Genomic DNA, 20,019 nt, shown 5'->3' with positions numbered 1-20,019 from the left:
GCGTGTAAACAGAGAGGCGCCCCGGTCGCTGCCGCCGCCGCCGCCGCCGGCTCCTGAGTGCACACACCCAGCATCAGCACCGCTACCTGGGGTGTCAGCATCTCTCCGGCGCGCTCTCCCCCCACCCCCTCGGAGGAGGCACTCGTAGGGGAGAGGACACTCGAATGGAGGCTGCTTGACACACAGTCTGATCCACTCTTGCTATTTATTTATTTATTTATTTATTTTATTGGGGGGGGGAGGGGGGGGCTTGTTGTCTCCAGTGGAAAGATGCTGGCTCCCTTCACATTGCATTGTTGAGGGGTGGGGGTGGGGAGGAGGAGGTGGGGGTGGTTGGGGGGGGAGTGGGACACCACCATCCCTTTGATCTGGGAGGAGGAGGAGGAGGAGGGGGCTGCAAAGCGAGCTATGGATGAGGAAAACATGACGAAAAGCGAAGAGCAGCAGCATCTGAGTTTGCAGAAAGCCTTGCAGCAGTGCGAGCTGGTCCAGAACATGATCGATATCAGCATCTCCAACCTGGAGGGGCTCCGGACCAAATGTGCCACTTCCAACGACCTGACGCAAAAAGAGATCAGAACCCTAGAGGTAGGTTTTACCTTTGCAAAAATATATAGAGAGTATTTCAAGCTCTCTGCCCCCCCCTTCCCCCCACTACCTCGATTATACTTGTGGGGGGGAGGAAATATGCATGATTTTGTATGTTTCTACAATTTGGCAAACCCACTCTTCTTTTTCAATTGCATTTATTTCTCTGCCAGTCTTTGCAAGGGAGGTAGGTTCTCCCCCTCCCCCCCCCCCACTGTGTATTTGTTTATATACAATGGGGGCTTGTGTGCAGTGTAATAAATTAAGGAGCTGCAGTGAGCTCAAATGAGCCTGCGCGTGCTGCAGGTGGCCAAAAGGTGGTTCTTGCACATCAAATGTGGCTGCCTCTAAATAGGGTTCTTTCCCCTTGCCTTCTTCTGTTTTTTTTTTTTTTTGCATGTCAGGAGGCAGGCGTTCAGTTTTGCATTGCAAGCCACAGATCTCTGGGTGGACAGTCCCCCTTAAGGTGTAATGAACAATTTGCATGTTTAAAAATAAATAAATCCTGCCTTGGTGGATGGAGGTACTGGGGATCCCCTCTTGGGAGAAGGCAAGTGATGCTGCGGGGAATCTTTCTAATCTTGCCTTAGGCTAATCAAATAGATCTTTTGGTTTCATGCAAACAAGGAGGTAAAATGCTTCTTGCCAACAGCCCTGTGTATATTGCGAGAGACCCAGAGAGGGCTGGGATGGCAGTTCGTAAAGGCCTGGTTTGCAGGGGAGTGATCATGAGGAGTTAAAAATAACTTGCATGTAGGCACTGGAGATTCATTTTAAATGCCAGGAGGGCTAGGGGGAAAAGACGGATCCCCCAAGGCGTGAATTGGACTGGGTAATGTGCATTGGGTGGTGCTTGCCAGTAGTAATGGCAGCCCTGCTGGAAGCAGAGAAAAGGGGTTTGCGGGGGCAGGGTGGGTTCCCAGTGGCTGGGATGGTAATAAGGTGAAACAACATGCAGTTGTCATGCATGACACGAGGATGCTTGTCCTCATTCTCCACCTGTAGAGATGGAGGGACAGGGATTTTAAAAGGACTCTGAGGCCTGAAGCCTCCTGTGTCTGGCAGTGTGCTGGTGACAGACCCTGCTGCATTTTAGTCTGGCAGCATTGCTATAGAGAAGGTTGTGTCAGCATATCCCTTAGAATAGAAACCCCCGATACAGCTAGACTTTGGCCTGTAATCCAGGGCAGCGGTTCTGCCTGCTTCACCTCAGTGAAAGAACCGTGTTTGAAAAAGATACGCTAGGACTCCCCTGTCTGTGTGGGTTTGCAAAATAAAAAGGACCTTTACAGGTGAAAGAAATATAAATAAAAAATCACAGAGCAGTTTCCATAGAAGTTAGAAATGGACAAGGGCTATCAGATCATCCAGTCCATCTGCATGTAAGTAGGCTCTCTTTCAAAGTATGCTAAGATAATTAGATGTTTACCAGTTTCAGGAGGATTTGAATGTGTGGATGTAACTTTAAATAGATGGGAGACTTTAAATAGAAATCAGAGACTCCACAAAGTCTGCTAGGGCAGGAGTTCTCAATCTGGGGATCCTAGCTAGGGGGAAGAGGGATCCTGGTGTGCAAAAGGTAGAGAACACCTGGGCCCTTTGTTGTTACCAATCTAGTTTATGTGGAAGATGCAGATAGGTTGAAAATTAGCTGCCGAGCATGGAACTAAGCAAGTGACTGTGTCATAACATGGTGTAAATGCTGCTGGAGAAACATGTTGAAAAGGAGATGTTTAACTTTGTCACATGGCTGTTGCTCACTGGGGATTTATTGCCTCTCATGGCTTTTTTTACTATGTGTACGAGAAGGTTATGCATTTTTGTCCAACCTGGAAGCCTAAAGTTAGGTTCCCCAAACCCTAAATGGGCACCTTAATAACTGTTTCTCTTTCAGCAGCTCTGATAGACAGGCCAGAGTTTATTTACGTGCCTGTCTATGACTTTAGGAGCCTAACTTTAGGCCTGCAGGGTAGAAAACTGTGTCTTTCTCTACAAGAAGGCAGTGGTGGTTCTGGCGACAAAGACCCCTGTCCACGAGCAGCTGGACTGACCTGCAGCATGCTTTACGTGAACCACCAGTGAAAACATCAGTGTCCAAATTCTGCTTGGGAAGTGCAAACTGCATCTTCTTGAGCCCTTGCACCGAGGTGGGGATTCGCCGCCACCCTCTGTTGGAGGTTCTTCAGGGGCACCTTTAGTTTCGTTTTGGGGCTTCATAGGAGCCTTATTAGCAGAGGCTATAATAGAGTTGTGCTGAGTCAGTGCATCCCTGGCCAGTACTGCCCACTCTTGGGGAAATACCATCTCTCTGGGCCCCCCATTGAAAGGGAGGAGCCGCTATCTTCCGATGCAACTCTCCCCGACCACCTCGCTACCCCTCACTTTGGGGTGAACTTCTTGCTTTTGGAGACGCTGAGCAAACTTAGCCCCAGATGGTAAAGACTTGGGCATGATCTTGCAGTCACTACTCATGGGAAACTTCTGTTGAAGTCAGTGAGTGGCTTAGCTATGTTGAGGAACACATTCAGGGCCTCTGCCTCCACTGGCTGACGCTGGCGACCTAGGGTCTGGTTCTTTGCTGTACCTCCAGGAGGTGCAGCATGAAAGGGGCAGGTCAAGGAGACGGAGGGGCACAGATGGCTTTCTGACACCTTTCATCTCTCTCGATTGCGGGCTGCTCTGGGGGCTGAAATGGCCCTCATAGTAAATCACAGAATCATAGAACTGGAAGGGACCTTGAGAGGTCATCTAGCCCAATCCCCTGCACTCAAGGCAGGACTAAGTATTATCTAGACCATGCCTAACAGGTATTTGTCCAACCTGTTCTTAAAAATCCTCCAGTTACCCCTGTGCAGCCACACTGAAAACAACAGGATTTTCCAGACATAGATGGGAGCAGAATTTGGCCTGAAGAATCTTTGCTAGCATTCCAGTGATAGCGCATGAGCCAGAGAACCCTGCTTGGCTTTCAGATCCTAGGCTGAGTTTGTAGGGTTAGAGTTAGCAAAACTCTCTTGTGAATCAAGCAGACAGGATTTTGAACTCCCAGAGAGACAACTCCTAGGGAACCCCACTGTGGCATTTTTATCAAGTTACTGCCCAGAGCTGATCTACAATTTATGTTATTTAAATAGCAAATTAAAATGAAGAACATTTGTGGTCGTGGTTACTTGCTATTGAAACTTATGGTCATCATGTGGTTTGGTTTTTAAGAGAGGAGGTTCTTGTGAAAGGGGGAGTGGGCTAGACCGACTACCCTTTGGGATGAGCGGAAGCTGCAAGTATGCATGTCGTATAATTCACAGCCACAACTAGCACCTGAAGGAGGTTCTCAGTGGAGAAGCCAAGGACTTAGTGGGCATGGAGATCACCTATTTAGGATCTCCTGTTTAGGATTCGTCCCTCTCTGTCGGCTCTGCAGCATGTTGGTGTGGAGGATCATGCACTTTTCTGCCCATGCCAAACCTGTGGCTTGTATTATGTGGGAGGTGGGTCTAGAACAGGGGTCGGCAACCTTTCAGAAGTGGTGTGCCAAGTCTTCACGTATTCACTCTAATTTAAGGTTTCGCGTGCCAGTAATACATTTTAACATTTTTAGAAGGTCTCTTTCTATAAGTCTATAGTAAATAACTAAACTTTTGTTGTATGTAAAATAAATAAGGTTTTTAAAATGTTTAAGAAGCTTCATTTAAAATTAAATTAAATTAAAATGCAGAGCCCCCCCGGACCGGTGGCCAGGACCCGGGCAGTGCGGGTGCCCCTGAAAATCAGCTCACGGGCCGCCTTTGGCACCCGGGCCATAGGTTGCCCACCCCGGTCTAGAAGGTCATAATGATTCCTTTTGACTTTTAAAATCTATGAATCTTTCCTGCGAGCCAATAGCCTGCTCTCTCTGGTGTTCCACTTACTAAAACATTTCAGTCAAAGCGTTCCCGTGGAGAGGCACTGAAGTTTTATTGGAGTCGCTTAGAGTTTACAAAGCCAATGGCTATGCAAAAATCTCTGGCCAAGATTTTCAAAAGTGACCAGTGATTTTGGGTGCCCATCATCAGTGACCACCATTGGTTTTCAGCATGTGAGTGGTCTGCACTTTCTGGAATTAGGGCCCTTTTCAAGGATGATGCTCCAAAATCAAAGCATCCGGAATCACTAGCTACTTTTGAAGATCTTGGCCCCTACGTGCTGTGGCAGCTAAGGAGAGATGCAGCAATTGGGGGATGAGGCAAATGGGTGATGTGTTAGCAGTCCATCCTCTGCTGCATCTTTGGGAACTTTTCCTCCTCCTTCACCCCTGAAAATCTAATGAGAGGCTAAATAGAGCCATTTTTCTGGTCTACATATACCCTACGCAGTCATACCACACACATTGCATGGTGTCTGGCCACTTTTAACCAGTGCTGCCTTCCACAGGCAGTCAGCAGATATCGCTCATGCTGCTGTTGCCTCTAGGGCCACGTCTACACTACCCGCTGGATCGGCGGGTAATGATCGATCTATCAGGGATCAATCTATCGCTTCTAGTGTAGACATGATAAATCGATCCCCGATCGCTCTGCCATCGACTCTGGAACTCCACCACGGCGAGAGGCGGAAGCGGAGTCGACAGGGGAGCAGCGGCCGTCGATCCCGCGCCGCGAGGACTCGAAGTAAGTGATTCTAAGTCAATCTAAGATACGCTGGCTTCAGCTACGCTATTCTCATTGCTGAAGTTGCGTATCTTAGATCGATTCCCCCCGCCAGTGTAGACCAGGCCTAGGAGACATAGCAGGTCCTTATGTTAGTAAGACATTCTGAAAAACCACCCTGAATCATTTCCCACTGTGGCGATCATTATGATGTGTATTACCATAGTACCTAGCAGGCCAGGCACAGCCCAGAGGCCCATGGTGCTAGGCGTGGTACAAACACAGAACAGAAAGATGGTCTCTGCCCCAGAGAGCTTACAATCTCAATGCACCTTGCATTTCCATAAACCATGAAAGTAACCCCCTGATCGAACCTGATGTCATCGGAACACCTTAATCTCCTTGTGTCAATTATTATGATGCATGTAATTCTTAATAAGCTCCTGTCTCTGATTTATATTTACAATAAACATGCTCAGAGCATTTAACATGGCCATTAGGTTTCATGAAACATAAACAGGTTTCAAGGGGGGTGAATTCCTATTATTATAGGTTGAACAATTTCCTTTCCCACAGAAGAGAGTTTTATATAGTGATTAGAGCAGGTCTCACTCAGGACTTGGGCAAGTCACTTAACTGTCTATGCCTCAGTTTCCCCATCTGTGTGATGAGGATAATGACAGGTACATACCTCAGAGTAGTGTTACGGGGCTTACTGAATGCAAAGCACGTGGAGTTCCTTGGCTGAAATATGCTCCATCAATAGCAAGTATTGCTAATATAGTGGGTTGGGGTGGGGGCCTTAGAGCATTTTGTTGAGGATGATGACTGGTCGTTATTTGTATTACAGCAGCATCTGGAGGCACCAAGATCAGGGCCCCGTTGTGCCCAATGTTGTGCAAACACCAAGCAAGAGATAGCTCTTGCCCAGAAGCACTCACAGTCTGAACAGATCAGACGAAGGGTGGGAGGGGCACAGAGCCACAAACGGGTGGAGCAATTTGCCTGAGGTCACACAGTGGGCCATGTACCCTCTCCGCTGGACCATGCTGCCTCTGAGGGATGAAGTTGGACGCAAGAATCATTCTGATCCCCAGGCGGGTAGAGTGGTGCAGGATTAGTAACCACTTGGGAGGGATTTCCCTCAAAGCGTCAGCCAAGCAAAACGGGAATCCCCTGCTATGTGTCTGGCATGAGTGTGCAGGGGCAAATCGCCGGTGTCTGATTTAAAACGCAGGCCTGGCTGCACTAAGGAGAATGAAACTGTGGACAGCTAGTGATTCAGCCGGCGATCTCTGTTTGAGTCAACAGGTGGTTGTGGTAAGAGTAAGCTGTGTGATAAAAGCATCTGCCCAGGTTTCCATAGAGGTGCTGACTGATGGTGTTTCTATTATAGAAACAAGATGATTTCCAGTAAGGGAGTGATAAATGGTAAACCCAGGGCCAGATTCTGGTCTCAGGTACAATCTGGAGTGACTGCATCAAAGTCAGTGGATTTCAAGTGGCATTACTCTGGGTTTACAGCAGCCTATATGAGCTCAGAACTTGGCCCTGGATCCTTGCCACCGCCAAATCCCAAGGACATGACGTAGGCTCAGAGTCCCAGCGAAGAGGTGTTTTGTTGCTTTCCATCTGCCTGCAAAGAACCAAGTCAGATAGTGCTTGATTGTCAACATGTGGCATAAAAAGAACCGGCTAGCTCCTGCACTCATGAAACAACCCTGGACTTGCGGCCTGATCTGGAGCACATTGAAGTCAATGGAGAAAGACTCCCGTTGTTTTCAGTGGGCTGTCAGGCCTTGGTTACTAAGGAAGCTGGAATGATGGCTCATTGTGTGCATCCGGTGGAGTCCACAATGCGGGGAGCTACACACTGCACAGCACAGCACGGGGTGTGTTATCGGGGGGTAGGGGTTAAACAACACTTCCGACTTAGCCTGTTTTAATTGCAATTTTTAGAAATTATTTAATGTTTAGAAAAACACTTTAAGTGAGTAAGATTCCCCCCCTCCTGCTGGAATTATGTAGCTACATGATGTGCTCATGTGTGCTGATACTTCAGTGGAGCGGGCTCCTGACCGCAACTTGGGAAATGTTGCCTCCATCTCTCGTGCTTTGGGACTTCAGGCAAGCCACCTCCCCGCTCCATACCTGTGTTTCCGCCTCCCCCTCCAGCTGTCTTGTTATTTAGCGTGTAAGCTCTTGGGGGCTGCCTCTTGCTATGTGTATGTACCTAGCAATGGGGCTTTAATCTCCATCAGGGGCTCTCAGTGCTACTGTAAGGCTAATAACAATCACAGATTTTAGCTTTGATCCTTCCTGTGGATGTGTGCATAGTGCAAGAGAGAATACAGGAAAGATGGGGTAAGATATACCTCCGTGTAACTCCATTCTGTTGAGTTCAGGGGAGGGACATTGGTGTGAACCTGGAGTAATCAAGGGGTGAATCGGGTCTTGTATTTTTCACTTAATCTTGATCAACTAATCCTGATTTGGCAGGGATTAAAATAATTATCTCAATTCAATTTTTTTTTATTATTTTTTTACCATCTTAATAGTGTATGTGATTCTTTTTATTTCATATGGTGTAATTGTAGAGGGAGCTGGTAGCAACCTCTACACTGCGGTTGTCCGCTTTCCACTCAAAGGGATTCTTGCGACCTTTTCTTTGAGGTGCTCTCGGACCCCATTGTTAGCAGCAGTCCTTTGACCAACGCTACTGTCACTCCTTATTTTTAGAGGTGAACTGAGGGAGCCGTTAGATTTTTTTTTTTCACCTCAGGACACAAGTGAAATACCAGCTAGTACCAAAACCTTAGATCCAAACTGTCTGGAGCTTTGGGTGTGTTTATAATCTGGATTTAGAGCCAGATTTTGTAAATGGCCTATCCTTAATAATAGGCCAGACCAGAACATTGGATCCAAACTTCCTCATATTTTGGAATGTTTGACATCTGGATCAAAAATGTTGGCGATCGAATTTTCTTTCTAGTGTAAATGTTTCCTGTCATCAATTTAGCCTCCAGCGGCCACATGTCACCTTGCATTTGGATAATGTAAGGTACTGGCTAGTGTGCTCCACTGCCTTCTATGGGATAGGATCAGAGCGGATCAACTACGTTTCAGAGACCCTGTACGGCTAACAGTTGAAGAGCCTTCTCTAATTCACGTGGCTTGAGGTCTGTGCTTTTGGAGGAAGTGAATGGGAGTTCTGTTGTTGCTGGTAGTGTGAAGTTCTGAGTGGCCCATGCTGGGCTAAGGTTTTGCATTTGTTATAATAGGACTGGACATCTCTGGGCAGGAGAGACTTGCACTAGAGATGCAGCAGGGATGTTACTGGTCAGGTTTGGTGCGCTGGCAAAGTTGTACAGACAGCAGGTGCCGAGCACCTGCCTACACTATGTGTAGCTCCAGTCAGGGCTGCATTTCCCAGTCAGCATTGTTTACAGCCCTAAGCCTGTATTTCCCAGCAATGTATTATAATAATTTATAATAATATACTGACAGTACAATGACCGTGGTGCGTCTAGCCTTCAACAGAGCTCAGGGCCCCATTGTGCTCATAGAAACACGTCGTGTTCCAGGAAATAAGCTAACGGGACCACTATGGCAGAGAAAGCCCTTCAGAAATGTCACTGCATGTTAGTGTTTCGTAACATTATGTAAAATGCAAGGGGTCCCTTGCCCCAGCTGGCTGACCCAAGCATTGACCTCACTCTGACTTTTTGTTTTCTTCCCTTTATTTTTAAGACCATTAAATTCATTCCCCGCCCCCCCCCCCCAAGTGTGTGTATGTGTGTGTGTATGTTTAGTGCTGGTGAAAGGTGACTGCCCTGGTGGTCGAAGTCCTTTGTTTAACCATCCCATAAGCCAGTAAGTACATCACAGTCAGTTGCAATGCAGCTTTCCCGTCCCTGATCTGGCCAGTATGCTTCAACACTGCTCTGCCTCGGATGAGCAGGGAGCTCATTCCTTGGCCCCTCTGATCAGACTGTCGTCAGAGAGCCAGTTACAGCCTGTCAGGATAGTTATGGATAAATTGACTTCTGCCTGGTCTACACCCAGTGCTTGTGCCATACATAATGCTTTGAGTTAGAGCGTGTGATTATTTTTTAAACTGATATAGTTATACCAGTACATCCCCTACAGTGGAGACTTATATTGGTACCAGAGTGTCTTATACAAGTAGAGCATATTCCTCTTCCGGTATAGGAATACCAGTTTACGTACAATTATACTGCACCCACACAAGTGAGTTTTAGTGCTTTAACTATACTGATAGAGATGGTGGTACAAGTTTTCTGTGTAGACCAGGTCTCTGACTGTAAGCTCTTTGGGGCAGGGATCTCATCTCCCTATGTCTTAAAGTGCCTAGCACATCACTGGTGATGAATACATAATAACAGTAATCGATAGTTTTATCTCACCTGCCTTCTGAGAAATGGCCGGAGACCCACCATACAGTCATTGGATGGCAATAACTTTCTTTCACTTGTTACTGACCCAAATAGGGTTTGAAGTGGTACCCAACAAGTGAAAGGCTCTTATATTGATCTGACTGACTTCAGTGGAGTTACTCCTGATTTCACTATGGCCAACCACAAGCGTTCAAAAAGCAGGAGCCAAGCCCCCCAAAATCATGACATTAAAGAAAAATAGTGCCTTTCATTTTACTTGCTTTCTGGTTTAGGGTGCCGTTGGATCACGTTTTCAAGCTTTTCTCTGCAACCGTGAGGGTTAGAAACCTCATTTTTTGTGTGAGCTAGATCAGAGTCCAGCCTGTAATTCGCAGGTCCCATTATCAATTCTTTAAACTACCCAGCCTCTTTGACTTGGTACGTTTTAAAGCGATGTCTTTAACTGGACCACCTCTCGATGTGTTTTCTTAAAATATAGGTTTCAGAGGAACAGCCGTGTTAGTCTGTATTCGCAAAAAGAAAAGGAGTACTTGTGGCACCTTAGAGACTAACCAATTTATTTGAGCATGAGCTTTCGTGAGCTCATGCTCAAATAAATTGGTTAGTCTCTAAGGTGCCACAAGTACTCCTTTTCTTTTTTCTTAAAATATAAACACCCTGATCAATTGATGCCAGCATTTCTGCACTCACGAGCAAACCCTACACTAATCAACAAGTGTGCTGATGAGGTAATGGGGGTGGGGTGGATTGGAAGCAGGGAAGAGAATAAAATTAATGGAAAATAGATTTTCTTCTCAAGCTACCAAGGGGTTAGTGTAAACAGAGGTTAAAAAAATATATATGGGGAGGAGAGAGAGGGAAAATGGTGATAGCATCGCTCTAAATTCTGAAAAGGTGATCAGTGAGTGTGTTGTTTTCAAGTGCATGACAGAGATTGTAAATCTACAACAAACTGAAATGTGTTATATCCTTGTCCTTTTATTTAATTGTAGAATTGGCATTTGGTTTTCCACGGGAAACATAAACAGGCCCACAGACATGCCCAGCTGTTGTGTACATTTGCCATTTGTGAAGACACCCGCCCCAGCCACACACGCTGTAATGCAATGGGAAAACACACAAATACCGTGCCCCTGTGCTCTCCGAGGGAAAGAACACACACCGTGCTTGGTCTGCAGATAGACCGAATAAGAATCCAAGTACAGGCATGTGTGAGGAACCCGATTCTGTTAGATGCTGGGTACCTTCCCCTCCCAGTCTGAGTTGTGGGCACGGCGGCCCAGATCCTCAAAGATATTTAGTTTCCTAACTCCCAGTGAAATCAGCAACCTAAATCTCTTTGGAGATCTGGGCCTCAGCACCTTGCAGGAGTCGCTGTATGCAAAGTGCGTGTTGATTAGTATGCAGCTGCATTATGGGGGGAAAGGTTTGCATTCTTCTGAAGAATCAGAGATTTCTGAAGGCAGGATGCTGGAGTGAATGAACTAGAGGGTTGATCTGCTGTGGCAAATCCTGTATTCCCATGGACGATATTATTATGTATTACCATCGCCCCTTGGAGTCCTTGTCATGAACCAGGACCCCATGGTGCTAGGTGCTGTACAAACCCACAACAAAAAGACAGGCCCTGCCCCACCCCAGGATACTGCTTTAGCGGTGTTTGATGTGAATTGTTTGCAGTGGTGGTGGTAGGATGGGGAATAAAGCCCTAGTAGGGGCTTGAAGTATCCACGTTTTGAAAACACATCCCATTTGGTGCATTCCCCAGGCCAAACGTTGCTCTCTAAGGTATCTTTAGAATGAAAGGATTCTCTGGCAGTGATTCCAGAATGGGGGAATGAATGCCACCATAGACACAGACACAAGTATCCTCTCTCTCCTTCCTTTGTTAGGATTTCTGTTGTTCACCTCAAGGGCGGAGGAGTGGAGATTATGGCAAGGCAAGGGTTAAATAACTTTGTCTTGTGCCTGATTTACTGCAAGATTTTGCAGAATGCTTCTAAAATAAGACTACGGGTTTCATCCAGCCCTCGGATATGTGGGTGTGTATTGGTGTGTACTTTGCAAAGTCAGCTACACTTCATCTTGCAAGCCCAGGACTGAGTCCTATCAGGTGTTTGTTTACGGCCATATATGCATATTTCAGAAGTGCTATGGACAGCTAGCTTGATTAAATGCATAAAAATTGAACTGAGTATTCAAATATTGCAATCACACACTCATTTTGTGCATATAGGTCTCTAGTGTGAGACATCTGCACATTCACTTTTCATGCATAAACTAACGGTCATGATGATACCTTATATTTCTATAGGGCCTTTTATCCTCCAGGGTCCTAAAGTGCTTTTCAAACGGTCTGTGCAGGAATCCCTTCCCTCACCATTAAAATGCAGTCACTTCTGGGGTGGAATGTGGCAGCCATTTGACAGAAACACAACAGTTTAGGACAGGAAGTGAAGACGAATGCATCCATTTGAAATTGTAGGGGGGAATTAAGAGTCAGGTTGTCCATATCCCAGCTGGCCCTTGGCCGGGACACTGGGGTTTACCATGCTACTCTTGTGAAAAGGGCCCTGACATCTTTGATGACCACAGTAGTCAGGATTAGGGTTGCCAGGATCATCTCTTTTTTGAGGCGGCTGTTCTGGGAAATGTAAGGGTGCTCAGTACACACTGCCAGCCGTCCAGGCCTAAGGGCTCAGGATCGTCCTGGATGTCCTTTCTTTTGTACCTCACAGGTGGCAACCTTAGTCAGGATCTTAGCTGTACTTCACAGCTAAAAGACAGCCACTGCAGGGGCCCTCACATATAAGGCCCCTGCAGTTATGTTATGTGTGTATAGAGGGCCCAGCACAGAGACTAGGGCCTCCCTGTACTACCACAACACAAATACATACTAGTGCTGGCAGGAGTTCACACAAGGGGGTGTGCACTCCTGGCACGGTGTAGAGTCCTGCTCCATAGAAGCCCCCTGAGGTGCAGCATTTGGACAGGAAGAGGGATGCAGGTCATGGGCAAGCCATAAAAAGAGTGACGGGTGGGGGTGGGGGTAATCTACTGTTAAAACAAGGATGAGCCCAGTCAGCTACTCCAGCCACTGTGTTCCTTCCCAGCACCACCCTAGCAATGCGGGCGGGGTCTTAGGGGATTGCATGGCAGGACAGTGTTGCCATGCCCCCTCCTTAGGTTGAGCTGTTCCTTAGACCTCCTTTTGAGTGTACCCTTCAGGTGACCAGCTTGGCTCCCTTCACCTCTCCTAAAGGGGGAACCCCTGCGGCTCTAACCCTCTGGGACTTGGCCTCTGGGCTGCAGTCCTCCTGTTTCCCAACTGTGTTACCACGACAGGCCCAACTGTGTTTGGCACCTGGAAGTCCTTTTCCTTTGGGGAGCTTTGACCAGTAGCTGATTAAATTGACTCCAACAGCTTCTCCAAAACAAGGTATTATTTATTCACCCAAAGGTGCATAGCTTACAGAGAGAAGAGATAAAACAACAAAAAGCCTGGACACGTAGTTTTCCCTCAACTTTACACATTCCTTAAAAGTTTTGAGTAAGTTCCACCCAGCCCAGATCCCCTGCTCCTGACCTGGGAGAACCCCGCAGCACCATCCCCAGCCGCTGCTGTCCGCTCAACCCCCTCTTCCTCCTCCCTAGGCTGGGAGGTTCAATGGTTCAATATCCACTTTGATCCCAGGCTAGGAAGAATAAGCCTTGTTAGCCTGTGTGGAGCCAGGCAAGCGGGCATTCCTCCATTAATAATTCTCCCATTGTCCCTCAAGGATCCTTGGGCACACTCTCTGACAGTACCTTCTCCTGGCCATTGTTTCCTTTCCTGTTTGTTTCCCCCTACCAGCCTCCTTTGATTTAACTCCTTGCAGCCAGGCAGGATAAGATCAAACAGGTAAACTGAGGGGCATATGATATTCTTGTAACAAATACAGGGAACTCCCATGTTCTCTACAAGGGCCGTGTGCAGGACTATGAGAGAAACTTCGTTCCACACTAGGGAGCGAGCTCCTCCGGCAGGACTGTGGGGGGAGGGTAGCACAGTGCTGTTCTTTGCTGTGCAGTTGTATTATGTGCAGATCTTCCATGCAAAGTGGATCTGCAACCACTTGTCAGTGTTACCTGCATAGCATTGGGGGGCGAGGGGGCGAAGGCAAGTGGTGTGAGACAGGGAGCAGATGAGGTGAAAAGAGACAGGAGGGCTTTTCTAGGGGGCAGGAGCTGCAGAGGAGAAGGCTCTTTCCCCAACAACAGTGAGATTACGTGGAGGGACAGAAGAGAGGGGCCTCGTAAGGAAGAAGGGAGAGACAAGGCCCTTGAGATAAGCTGAAGCAAACCTACAGAAAGCCTGGCATTAACCATTGCTGTCACAACTCCTCTGTTTCCCATATACCAGTGGTTCTTAACCAGGAGTACACGTACCTCTGGGGGTGCACAGAGGTCTACCCGGGGGTACATCAACTCATCTAGATGTTTATGTAGTTTTACAACAGGCTACAGAAAAAGCACTAGCAAAGTCAGTACCAATTAAAATGTCATACAGACAATGACTTGTTTATACCGCTCTATACACGATACACTGAAATGTAAGCACAGTAGTTATAGTCCAACTGATTTATTTTATAATTATATGGTAAAATGACAAAGTCAGCAATGTCAGTACTAGTGTGCGGGGACACTTCTGTATTTTTATGTCTGATTTTGTAAGCAAGTAGGTTTTAAGTGAGGTGAAACTTTGGGGTACGGGAGACAAATCAGATGCCTGAAAGGGGTACAGAAGTCTGGAAAGGTTGAAAGCCACTGCCATACACCACATTTACGAGCAACATTTTAAAAGGGTGATGGAAACAGCCAGGCCCAAAGCCCCTTCAGCAAGGTGCTAAGTGGGGATGGAGAAGCTGCAGAAACACATGTGGCTCCCATCAGCTGGGGGTGCATTAGCTGTCAAGAGGGTTGTCAAGGTTCCTCCCCCACTCTGAACTCTAGGGTACAGATGTGGGGACCTGCATGAAAAACCTCCTAAGCTTATCTTTACCAGCTTAGGTCAAAAACTTCCCCAAGGTACAAAATATTACACCCGTTATCCTTGGAATGGCCGCTACCACCACCAAACTAATACTGGTTACTGGGGAAGAGCTGTTTGGACGCATCTTTCCCCCCAAAATACTTCCCAAAACCTTGCACCCCACTTCCTGGACAAGGTTTAGTAAAAAGCCTCACCAATTTGCCTAGGTGACTACAGACCCAGACCCTTGGATCTTAAGAACAATGAACAATCCTCCCAACACTTGCACCCCCCCTTTCCTGGGAAATGTTGGATAAAAAGCCTCACCAATTTGCATAGGTGACCACAGACCCAAACCCTTGGATCTGAGAACAATGAAAAAGCATTCAGTTTTTACAAGAAGACTTTTAATAAAAAATAGAAGTAAATAGAAATAAAGAAATCCCCCCTGTAAAATCAGGATGGTAGATATCTTACAGGGTAATTAGATTCAAAAACATAGAGAACCCCTCTAGGCAAAACCTTAAGTTACAAAAAAGATATACAGACAGAAATAGTTATTCTATTCAGCACAATGCTTTTCTCAGCCATTTAAAGGAATCATAATCTAACACATACCTAGCTAGATTACTTACTAAAAGTTCTAAGACTCCATTCCTGTTCTGTCCCTGGCAAGAACAGCACACAGACCCTCTGTTCCTCTCCCTCCTCCCAGCTTTTGAAAGTATCTTGTCTCCTCATTGGTCATTTTGGTCAGGTGCCAGCGAGGTTACCTTTAGCTTCTTAACCCTTTACAGGTGAGAGGAGCTTTCCCCTGGCCAGGAGGGATTTCAAAGGGGTTTACCCTTCCCTTTATATTTATGACAAGGGTTCATAGAGCTTTATTCTCCATTGCCTTATACCTTGTGCTGTCATCTGAACCTCTGCAAAGCGGGTGTGAAATGCTACCATGTTATGCTAGTAAACGTGTTATGCTCGCACGATTCCCATTTTGTGCAGTTGCAGGCACCAGGTGTAGGGCAGTGGAGAGTCAGGCCCAGAGCATTTTGGATGGGCAGCTTTCAGGGTTAGCAACAGAAACTACATGCCATGTAGTGCTCTACACCTAGCAACATGAGGCCACGCTGACCCTTGTATCTGCAATGCTAATCAAGCAGGCAAGACAACACCTGCGCTCGAAAATACATCAAGACTAATTTTTGGCAGTGCCCGCAATGAGGGTTCCCAGTTAAAAACTGGCAGAGGGAGGGCTCCCACTGCAAATGGACAGCCCCTCTGTCACCTGCTTTGTCTTATTCATCAGATTCATGCCTCTTCCTATCTGAGAGAGTCATCTTCACACTCTGACCTAGCCTGAATGTTCCAGATGTTTGCCCGGTAACATCACTAGCTCCCTCTTTGTTCTGGAAGAGAGTCAGAGCAGCCTGGATGTTCGGTTCGTCCTTTCAAGAAGCTGGCAGCTCGAGAGGGTGTATTGTAGGGGGATCATTTATCACTATAGTTGGTGTATAGCCTAACAGGGAAAATATGCATTCATTAAAATTTTAAATGCAGCATGTGGCAACCGCGGCCACCTCCCGACATTACTGGAGAGCTATCAAAGGTGGATTACATTTCCACTCCATTTGCATAGTCTGACTAATCCAATACGAGGTTAATTTACTTTAGCCTTGTGCTCCTACAGGTGGTTTCTTTGCAAATTTTTCCATGCACATTTCCTTTGATTCAACCCCCTGATCTCAATCTCCAAGCAGGTCAGGGCAGGGAAGCGGTTTCCAGTGTGGTTGACGTCAGTACAGCTCCATAGATTAGCTGGCAGAGGGTGCTCTGAGAGAGGTGCAGCTGTTGTCCCTCTCCCTGGAGACCAGCTTTATCACCAATCTAGCCTGCTTAGTGTCTGTGCTCCACTCAGGGCGTTCGCAGAAGCTGGTCCCATAACACTGCGCAGCCTTTTGCTGACGGGGTAACGTGCCGCTTGGCCGCACCGAAGAGCAGGCGCATTGAAATAGCACCAGAACAACCTGGCCATGATCACAGTGCACCTCTAAGTGTGAGGAGGGAAACCTGAGCGCAGCCTGCTCTCTGGGAAGGGGAATTCCCAGTGGGGGCAGGGAGGTGAGGGTGGAAATCCCCTTAACCTTTCCAGTTGAGATGCCTGCAATCGCTGGGTAAAGTGGCTTACCACAGGACGGGGAGCTCTCACCACATCAGCCAGGCCTGGGAGCAGAGGGGGAACTCCGCTCTGCTCTAGCAGGAAAGTGCTCTATGCTCCTCACTTCTTTTAGGATGGTTAAGAAGTTCAGCTAAGAGCCAAGCAGAATTCAGACCCCCAGCTGGACACAGAGAGTAGCACACAAAGGGTGAAAGATTCATCCAGGGCTCCAGACGCTGGAAGTCCCACGCGGTTTCTCCAGGCTGCCTTTTAAAACTTGATGGCAACAGAGCAATGTGATGCTTCTTAATTATCATTAAGAGGCCAACATGCTCTGATCCGCTGCATCCGTGAAAGCAGAGGTCTCACCTTTCAGTTCAGCATGTGTCTTGGTAGAATTATTCTTAGTCTCTATACCTTTGGCTTGTCAGGCCATGGTTTTTTCAGAGCATTTTTGTTATGCATAATTTTTTTCCCCCTGCAGCTCAGAGGCCAGCTGCTGCTTATTAGCAAATGCTGATGAGGCAATAAGGCCTAATAATGAAAGTGACGCTGCCCTGGCAAACCTCTGGCAGCTGTCAACTTCTGTAACTGATAAACATTTTGCCCATGCACTGGCCCCTCTCCTTAACACTGAATCATACCTGCTTCGCACTTCGAGGGAACTTCTCTCCGAAGCATCTTAATGCAAATTACAAATATTAATGAAATTCTGACAACAGCACTGGGGAGGGAAGGGAAGGGAAGGTGGGAGGTATTATTCGCAACATTTAACCGAGAGATGTTTAGGACCAGGTTTTCAAAGGTATTTAGGCCCCTAAAGTGCGAATCCTTTTGAAAATCTGATCCTTAGTGACTTGTGCAAGAACATGCAGTCAGTCAAAGAGTTGGGACGAGAATCCAGGAGTTCCAACCCTCTCAGGTCCTTGCTCTAGCCAGTGCAATGAGTCAACTAGCAATTTTGTTTGCATCAATTTAATCTAATTGATCTACATAGTAGAATCTTAATTATTCAATTGTAATAGTGGGGGAAGGGGAGAGACACTTACTAGACACGTATACGGGTTTAACTAAATTGATTTTAAAAACTGATCTGCTTAAACGAGTGCCAACTCCTAATATAGGGCCATTTAAACTGGTTTAACCCTTGCTTATATTGATTTAGCTTGCTCCAGTAAGCTAAAAAGGTGTAAGGAGGGGTGAAACTAGTTCAAGGGCATCTACACGAGGGGTTTAATTAGATAGGCCTCCCTGTAAGGCAAGGAATGGCATTGTGTCTAGGCAGCTCTCCAAACAGGGAACGTTAGGAACCTGGTTATTGTAACAAAGCAGAGTAGCTTCACTATAAAACTGGGTACAAGGAATTTGAATTAGTCTGACCTGAGCATAAATATCCAATACAAGCTAGCTGTATTTTAGGGCTTGCTCCCACTCCCATTGAAGTTGATGGCAAGACTTCCATTAACATCCGGGAGAAGAGGACCAGGCCCTTCCCTGGGGACCGTGCAAGGGAAAGTCTCTCAGCACTGGGCAGCGGGAGTTCATGGAACACTCCTCCCACCACGCAGGCGTTGCACTCTAGCAACGCACTGTCATTTGGATCTACGCCGTTTCCCGCTAATCTTCCTTCTGAGCAGAGACTACCACGTGAGTCACACCGTGGGCATACAAGCCTCCAGCTCCCTGTCACGTAGTGCAGGGACTGAGAGCCCCGGGTGGGCAGAACAGAACAGAGCCAGCCTGGTGAGCAATCACCCTGACGTGCTCTGGTGGCAGGAGAACCCAAGCCAGGGTCCTGGCTCTAGGAAGTCATGGGAGATCCTTTCCCCCACCCTCTCAGGCTGGAGCTGGCCGAGCCTGATTTCGCTAAGGTGCTGAGCACCTGCACTTCTGACTGACTTCAATGGGAGCTGTGGGTGTTCAGCACTTTGGAAAAATGAGGCCACGGATAAGTGGATGGGCCTTGCCCTATGTGTTCTTTGTGAGGGGCACTGCGGGGTGAGCAGGCAGCTGCAGCCTGCATCGAGTGACTTTTCAGGAGCCCCCCGGGAAGAACTCATGCAGTAATTTGGAGGGGAGAGGCCCAGAGAGCTGTGACCAGGACTTGGTCACAAAGCCACTCGCTCACATTTGGCCCAGCTGCCCCTCTGTCATGATGGAGGGGTGAGTGGGCCAAACCTGAGAGGCGCCAGGTCACAGTCTCCAAAGTGGGGAGCCAGGCCCAGCTCCATGGGACAGGAGCTGCTGGTGGAGTGTGAGTATGGGGCAGGGTCACTCTCCAATATCCCCCTCTCCCCAACCCCTGGGACCTCCCCTCCACACCAGGCTGGGAGAAGTGTATGTTTGCCTGTTTATGCATCCTTGGTTTCATGATTTCTGTGGGTGCAGTTGGAGTCAGGAGCCCCTGCTAAACCCACTCCTGCTAGACGCTAGGACGTTGTCATCATGGTGGTGGGCTAACTTTGGGTCCAATGGTTAGAGCGCTCACTCAGGATGTGGGAGACCCAGGTTCAACTCCCTCCTCTGCCTGATGTAGCGTTGTGCCTTGATGGGTGGGAAGGCTTGCGAGATCTGATGATGCTGAGAGCTATGCTGGCAGGACCACCCAAGGCAGATAGTTCAGAGCAGTGGTTCTGAGCCCGTGGGCCATTTGTAGCCCAATCAACACACAGCTGTAGCCCATGTGACATCCTCAGGGCCATACAGGTAGGATTGGATGCGGCCCACAATGGTAAATAGGTTGAGAACCACTGGTTCGGAGGGTAGGAGCCAGCCTGAAGGCAATCCACTGGCCCTCCTGGGAGGGGGTTGTGAGTCAGGCTAACAATCTGTCCATGTAAAAACGCTTTCGGTTTTGGTAACAACCCGGAGACAAGACCCGTCTGTCATGGATTTGCAGATACAACCATCAGGTGTGGAAAACCAGGATGGGCTGGTAGTACTGCCCAAGCAGCAAATCCAACTGACACCACCTGCCCTTAGCGTGAGGAAGTCTTGTCGGTGCCTGCTGTGGATCAGCTCCCTGACACTACCAGCCTCTGGCCACACAACTGCGTTGCAGGCCTCTCTCTCTGGGCAGGTTAGTGATCGGCACACACCAACCCCACCGCGTCCTCTGAGTGGCCCTCTGGGGTGCTGAGCCCCTGTTCCTCTGCACCCTCACCAAACTCTCAGATCCGCTATTCCCAAAGAAACAATACACCCCAGCTTGCAAGATTCAGTACA

General features: G+C 47.7%; 1 protein-coding gene across 4 annotated transcripts in view; it reads left to right on the top strand.

The window, feature by feature from the left end:
- The first annotated feature begins 363 nt into the window (after positions 1 to 363).
- KSR2 (kinase suppressor of ras 2) overlaps positions 364 to 20,019 on the top strand; it is a 293,238-nt gene continuing 273,582 nt past the window's right edge. For all 4 annotated transcript variants that reach the window (XM_048821591.2, XM_048821588.2, XM_048821589.2 and 1 more), the window contains exon 1: positions 364 to 588. In XM_048821591.2, the coding sequence (XP_048677548.1) occupies positions 409 to 588 (180 nt within the window). In that variant the 5' untranslated portion in view covers positions 364 to 408. The remainder of the gene's footprint in view (positions 589 to 20,019) is intronic.

This window comes from Caretta caretta, chromosome 15, assembly GCF_965140235.1.
Source record: "Caretta caretta isolate rCarCar2 chromosome 15, rCarCar1.hap1, whole genome shotgun sequence".
In the NCBI taxonomy this organism is placed as follows: domain Eukaryota; kingdom Metazoa; phylum Chordata; order Testudines; family Cheloniidae; genus Caretta; species Caretta caretta.
Note: the sequence above shows the minus strand (reverse complement) of the source record. Positions and strands in the feature narration are given on the sequence as shown.